The 7,134-nt window shown below is 40.7% G+C and overlaps 1 protein-coding gene across 7 annotated transcripts in view; it reads left to right on the top strand.

Annotated features, from left to right (window-relative positions):
- Nucleotides 1–7,134, top strand: part of SASH1 (SAM and SH3 domain containing 1) — a 317,210-nt gene that overhangs the window by 272,192 nt on the left and 37,884 nt on the right. For all 7 annotated transcript variants that reach the window (XM_019526897.1, XM_019526900.1, XM_019526898.1 and 4 more), the window contains 2 exons: nt 3,984–4,119; nt 6,423–6,592. In XM_019526897.1, the coding sequence (XP_019382442.1) occupies nt 3,984–4,119; nt 6,423–6,592 (306 nt within the window). The remainder of the gene's footprint in view (nt 1–3,983; nt 4,120–6,422; nt 6,593–7,134) is intronic.

Below are 7,134 nucleotides of genomic sequence, written 5' to 3'. Positions count from 1 at the left end.
GGCCCATGTTCATCTTGGAGTCAGTAATGACTCCAAGATCCCTTTCTGCCTCCGTGCTCTCAAGAAGGGAGTTTCCCATTCTATAAGTGTGCTGCTGGTTTCTACTGCCGAAGTGCAGCACCCTGCACTTGTCAGTATTAAAATGCATCCTGTTCATGTCAGCCCACTCCTGTAACCTATCCAGGTCTTGTTCTAGTCTTTCCCTCCCTACTAGCGTGCTCACCTCACCCCAAATTTTGGTATCATCAGCAAATTTAAACAGGTTGCATTTCACCCCGTCGTCCAAATCGCTGATGAAGAAATTGAACAGCGCAGGCCCCAGGACCGAGCCCTGGGGGACTCCGCTGCCCACTTCCCCTCTGAACGCCTGATTAAAACTGAATTCTTCCTCTCCCTCTCTCCCCCTCCTTTGTCTTTTGTATTTCAGTTTCTCTCTCCTTCTTATAATCTACATGTTCTTTTATAACTTCCGATGAAGTGAGATTCAGCTCACAAAAGCTTGTAGATATATGTCTACTTTGGTTAGTCTGTAAGGTGCGAATATACCCTGCCTTCCTCCTTAACAAAAATCAACATAAACAACACGTGCCCCCTCTACAGATCTAACTTCTGTCCCCCCGCTCCTCCCAGCATAGCCTAAGCAAATTGATGCACTCTGTAGCCATGAATAGATATTTCCATAGAAAAGCTTCCCAGTCTCTTTTGGACTGTGACCTCATTTTTGGGTTCATGATCAAACTCCTGGCTGGCAAGCAACTGTTCTACTTCCAGTCCAAGCCCGTCTTTGGTAATTGAATGGCTGTGGGACCTGTAATCCAACTGGAAGTGCTACAGCCCCCAAATAGGTTGCAACCCTGAGGTTGAGAACCACTGTTGTAGAAGATCCTACTATCATTCTTCACCACAGTTTTCTATAGTTCATTAGTACATGTAGTTGTACAGCTGTGCTTTTTGAATTTACTCTGGCCAAAATAAATCTGTTGTTTTTTCAAGAAAGTCCTTTTTGGCAGACTTTGCATTCTTTGGTTTGGTGGATTGTCAAAATATCCAGAACAGCTAGAAAAAAAATCACTGTTTCCACTTAAAATGTGTAATAGTTTACAAAGCTGCTGGGAAACCAAAGTCTAACAAATATCTCCCTCTAGTGTTCATTTAATAATCAGCAGTCCATGAAACATCTTTGGCAGGACTAGAGAAATGTAGTTATTTATTTTTATTTATGCAATGTATATGCTGTCCATCCTAACAAAGCCGTAGGGTGACTGAGGGTGAGAGAACAAAATAACTTAAAAGGACATCTGGGATATCAAAGTAAAAAAGACCCACTAAACATCTCAGCCTAGCTTTGTTTGCTAAATACCTGTCCAAATAGGAAGTTCTGGCAGCATTTCCAAAAGATGTCCAAGCTTACAGTCTGGCAGGCTTCAAAAGGAGGGAGTTCAACAGGTTGCTCTCACAAGAAATTCCTCCAACTGACCTTAGGGATCATGCTGTAGCTCAAGGGAGAAGGTGGTGCCTTAGGTGTGTAAGGCCGAGACCATTTAGAGCCATGTAGGTCAAAATCAGCACCTTGAATTGCACCTGGAAAACTACTGGGAGCCAGTGCAAACACTGAAGAAATGGAGTTACATGCTTCTGGTAATGCAGCCTGTCAGAAGGCAGGCCACTGCATTATGCATCAGCAGTAGCCTCCATACCATTTTCAAAGGTAGCCTTCTGTAGAGCACAATGCAGTAGCCTAGCCTTGAGGTTACAAAGGAAAACACTTGGAGAGAAGGAACAAATATGCCTTTATAACAGTTTTGTAGCATCCTTTTTTGAAAACGTGGTACAAAACAGGAGCAGAGCTGAGTATTTTAATTGTTGTCCTCCTTTTCTTCTTATGTCCTTTGGGCAAGGAAACAGCATGTTGCTTTCTGTCCTGTTTGAGTCACTCAGTCCGGTGCTTCCCAAAGTTACTTCATTTTTTCTGAAGTTCCGGAGAACAGTCCACACACTTGGCTCAACGCTTACCAAGAAAGAGAGAGAGAGAGAGAAAAAAATCAATGTGAGGTTCAGAGTGGAGCTGAAGAAACAGTACCTCTAAGCAGAGTTATTTGGCAATCCCTGTGAATGGATCTTCTCTGTATCTTGACCCAGCCTGACTAGTACCTCATTTGTATTTTGGGTTGCAACTTCTTATATGGCAGTGACTGATATCTTATACATTAGTATGACAGTTGCCAACTTGGTAATGTATAGGGGAACTGTGTGGAAGACCTCTAGAGATAAAAGCTTAAGCTGAAGAAACAAGACTAGTAACTCATACTCTTTGTGTACCTGTATAGAGTGCAGACCGGTAGCTCATATCATGTATTGTTACTTTAGCACAAAATGGCCCAACCTTTCGGGACTACCACAGTATAAATGTTAAATGGTAGCAATAATAAAAATATTACAGTTATTGAATTGAGAATGATGTTCTTCCCAATCATACACAATATAAGGGCATGGAGGGAGTCCCCTTCCAACAGATACATGAAGCCAATGTTATTCATGAATGAGATTTTTTTTTTTTTAATTTTCATTTTAGAAATGAGCATTTCAATTAAAAAAATAATATTGAGCTGCAGTAATAAAACATTTCCTGCTGCATTATGGAAGTTGAAATGTATGATTTGAGGCCGAGAAACCCTTAGAATGGCACTTTGGCTATGCTAAAGATAAAGAAAAATGAGGAAAAAATGTGTGCATATTAGATTAGCAGTGCGTGACTTGTGCTCCAGAGTTCCCCTTGACCTGTGGAGTCGCATGCTGGAAAGATATTTTCTGATGATTCTGCAGCATAAAAATAATAGGCTTCATTTAGATGGTTTTGTGACCGCATATCTGTGGAAAATGCTAACTAGACTTGTAAATCAGTAAGGGTTGGTTGTTTTTATGTTTTAATTTCTTAGTGCAAACAGTTTTGAACACTGAACTATCCATCTTTGTGGCATCATTTCTCAAACTAAGTGCCTCTGTACCACTAGCCTGTGTTTCAAAACAAGCAAATCCTGCTCTGACAGCAAATAGCTACCAGATTACTTTAGCCATTCTTCAGAAAGGCTGTCACAACTCCAGCCTGGATAAAGAGACTTTCAGATTCGCTATATTGCTTGAGTGAATGAAAACTTAAATTTTCTCTCCTACTTTATACATAGCAAAATGTTTTTGCTTTCTCTGTACTTTCTTTATGCCTATTTGTTTTTCTCTTTAGGTATATGAACAAAAACGAAAGTTAGTTCCTTGTTGCAGGAAACTTAATTTCCAATCCTGTCCGTTATACATGGTACTACTAATCTGTATGAATCATATGTAAATTCCTGATTCAGTTAACAGTTTGGTAAACATGGTCACTGTGAATATTAAGTATCTTTATTTTGCAGTTTCTGAGTTGGGAGCTTTGTGTAAAGATTAAATATTCCCTGCTGGTTTTTCAAATGTGTTTCTGGTGAATAAGACAAGATACTTCTATTTCTTTTTTTTAAATAGTATGTAAAATGGTTGCCTAAGCCTTAGTACATCTATGAGAGCAAACAAACAAATAAATGAAGGATGGTTTTATACCAGGCCACTAGACTGGAAGTCAGGAAGTTCAGTGCGCAGCTATGTCCCAGACATCCTGGACAGTTATTTAATCTCTCGTGTCCTCAATCCCCATCTGTAAATTGGGAGTAATAATGTTTCCTGTGTGCTATCTTTATTTTGTCTTCTCTACTTATGATTTTAAGTTCAGTGGGACAGGACTGTCTCCTGCTTTGTGTTTATATAGCCCCTCACATGATGGGATACCAATGATGTCATCTGGGAACATCATAATGTAGCCCATAAATAACAAATATAAAAACTTCTCCCTTCCTGATACTATGCAGTAGAATATGTACCAATTCAAATAAGTACCTCTCAGATGTATGCAACATCTTTGAGAATCTGCCATCTGAACTGGTTCAAATCTCTTTCAGGACTCCATCCCTGATGTATTGCCAGGTTCTCCACAGTCACCACAGCCAGACACTGATTCTCTGGATAAGCCCAAGCTGAAAGCTGGTGGTTCAGTGGAAAGCTTAAGGAGCTCCTTAAGTGGTCAGAGCTCAATGAGTAAGTTCAATTGTAATTGCATCATTTTGTTTTGTTGCTGCAGGGCATAGAGGTTTCCAGAGTAAATAAAATAGAGCATAGCCAAACAAGAAGAGTCACAAGCAGAAGTGCTGCTGGGCAAATCATTAAGCACTTATAAGTAGCAGCTTTTCTCTCAGAACTGCTGCAAAGCTCTTTGGAGCAGGGACCATCTTTTTCTGTTCTGTGTTTTAAACAGAATTTAGAAAAATGGGGATCCTGCTTCCATGAATTGGGCTCCCAGGCTCTACTATAACAAAAGTAAATAATACCAAAGACAACTACAATGTTTCACCAGTAGCTTTTCCAGAACCAGGGTATGACTGCTTGGTTCATTTGGGATCAAAGGATGTCAGAGACTAATCAGATCTTTTCATTGGATTCTCCCCCAGAACATCCTTCATTGTCTGAGGGACAAAAGATACATAACCTGCTCCTGTGAGACCTTGGTCTACTTCAAGAAAGGATTGCGTCAAATGTCTCTAACTTAAAAACAGGGTGTAAGTAGGCCCTGTATATAGTGCTGGCCTTCCAAGTAGAGTGAATTTCACCTACCAGAAGCTAGTAACTAGTAAAGGCCAAGAGAATGCTGGAGATGATGTGGTAATAATCCCTGTGTGGGAGTTTTTGGCAGTCTTAGGAAAAGCTGTTGCATTTTTGTAACAGTAAAAGGCCTGTGCATCCCGAAGCACTTAATGGGAGGCACAAATGTTTAAGTCTGGTTGAAACATTTCCATGCACATTATTTTTAATGGAAATGGGTTTTTGGAGTAAACAAATTACAACCTGAAAATTGGTTTTTCGTTAAAAAACAATCTCACCACATTCCCTCATATGACACAAAACTGGGAGGGCTTGCAAACACTTTGGAGCATAGGATTAGAATTCAAAAGGATCTTGATGGTTTGGAGAACTGGGTCCTAGATCAGTGGTCTCCAAAGTGGGATGTGCAAGATGATCCATTGGGGTGCGGTAAGAAAATATTAGAACTTCTATATATATTTATTTTTTATCTAAAAAAATAAGAAAGAAATTAAGCTTTACTAATATTTAATATATGGATTGACACTGGTGCCCTCACTCAGTCCGTATGTCAAATAAATAAATATACATATATTGGGGGTGTGTGCTCAAAAAGTTTTTACTGATAGGGGTGTGCGATCAAAAATGTTTCGAGACCACTGCCCTAGACAACAGAATGGAATCCAACAAAGGCCAATTAAAGTTTTACACCTAGGAAGAAAAACAAAGTGACCAATTCAGAGTGGAAAATAACTGGGTTGACTACCCATGCCGAGGAGGATCTAGGAGTTGTGGTGGACTCCACATAATTCAGCAATGTGATATGATTACAGTAGAAAAAGGAGATGCAATGTGGGGCCTGCATTCATTGGAATATTGAATGTAATATTCTGCTCAATGCAGGTTAGGCCTCAGGTGGAGTATTGTGTGAAGTTCTCAGCACCAAATTTTGAGAAGGGTGGGTGGGAATTGGAGAGAATTTAGAGGCAGGAGATAAAGGTGATAAAGGTGTTGGAATGTAAGTTATACAGTGAAAGGTTGAGAGAGTTAGACACATTGAGGTGGGAGAAAGGAAGATAAAGGACATGCATGACAGTAGTTTTTCAAATATTAGGAAGATTGCCATAAAGAAGAGGGGGGAACAACTGTTCTGCCTTGCTACAGAGGGCACAAAGCAAGGGCTTTAAACTGCCGAAAAGCAGATTTAGTCTCAGATTCTCTGAAAAGCAGTAAAAATAGTAAGGCAGTAGAATAAATTCCCCAGGTAATTGTGGTATCTCCTTCACTGGTGGTTTTCAAGGAGAGGCTGATTAAGCATGTTCCAGGGATTGTATATGAATAACACATCCTGCATTCATGCAGAGGGTTGGACTAGACAACCTCTTAAGGTCTCTTCCAACCCTATTATTCTATGAGTCACAGTTCAGTTTCCCAGTCAGATGCATCTCCAGTGGTATATGATAATCACCGTTATGCAGCCACTTCCCCTCGCTGTCACAGGAGTCCATCTTGAGAAATGCAGTCCAGCCAAGGATCCCTAGTCTAGAGAGGGTGAATTGGGTACCTGGGTGAATGAGGTACCTGAATTTCACGTCTCTGGTGCCTTTCTGCTGTGTGTTCATTTTGTCAAAATTTTTTGCAGAAAAGGGACATGGTCGCTGGCTGGCTCTAACTGGTGCTTTTCCCAGCTCTGGCTGTCAATTAAGCTTTTCCCTCAAGTATTGTACTTTTTTATAAACTGCTCTTCCACCCAATGCACACAGGTGGTCAGACTGTGAGTACAACAGATTCTTCGGCCAGCAACAGAGAGAGCGTCAAGTCTGAAGATGGGGATGATGAAGAGCTTCCATACAGGGGACCTTTTTGTGGACGTGCCAGGGTTCACACAGATTTCACACCTAGCCCATATGATACCGACTCTCTGAAACTCAAGGTACCAGTTTCCTTCTTGAGTCAAACATCAGTCCATACCTAGAGTCCATATCAGAAGCTTACCATGCTTACTGAGCTTAGCAAGTACTCTTAGTGACCCTCCTGCCTGTCTTGTTCTGGAATCTCAACATGCACTTAGGTATTGCTTAGGTGATAACAGATACCATAAACTATAGGTATGTAATGTGTAATATTTCCTAAGAAACATTATTAATACCAGAGAAAGAAATAGGAAGAGGAGTGAGTTGGAATCTGAGGTGGTGTTGAGTTTCAATTACTTGCTAGAACTGACAATAATCCACTGTACATTCATTTCCATTGTGCAAAGATTTGGGGAAAAAATCATCAAAAATGACACTAGGGTGTGCCAGTGATCCTGAGGGTCTTGCCCTTTTACTCAGGATTGGCTCAATCACCACATTTGGGGTCAGGAAGGAATTTTACCCCATGGTCAGATTGGTACAGGCTGGGGTGGGTAGATGGGCTTCTGCAGCAGAGTCCATGGCCCTCTTTGGATCTCTTGAGTGTATGTTAACAATCCTT

The sequence above is a fragment of the Gavialis gangeticus genome, unplaced genomic scaffold, assembly GCF_001723915.1.
Source record: "Gavialis gangeticus isolate Ggan-Ray unplaced genomic scaffold, GavGan_comp1, whole genome shotgun sequence".
In the NCBI taxonomy this organism is placed as follows: Eukaryota; Metazoa; Chordata; order Crocodylia; family Gavialidae; genus Gavialis; species Gavialis gangeticus.
The sequence above is the reverse complement of the archived record's forward strand: the minus strand, read 5'-3'. Positions and strand labels throughout refer to the sequence as shown.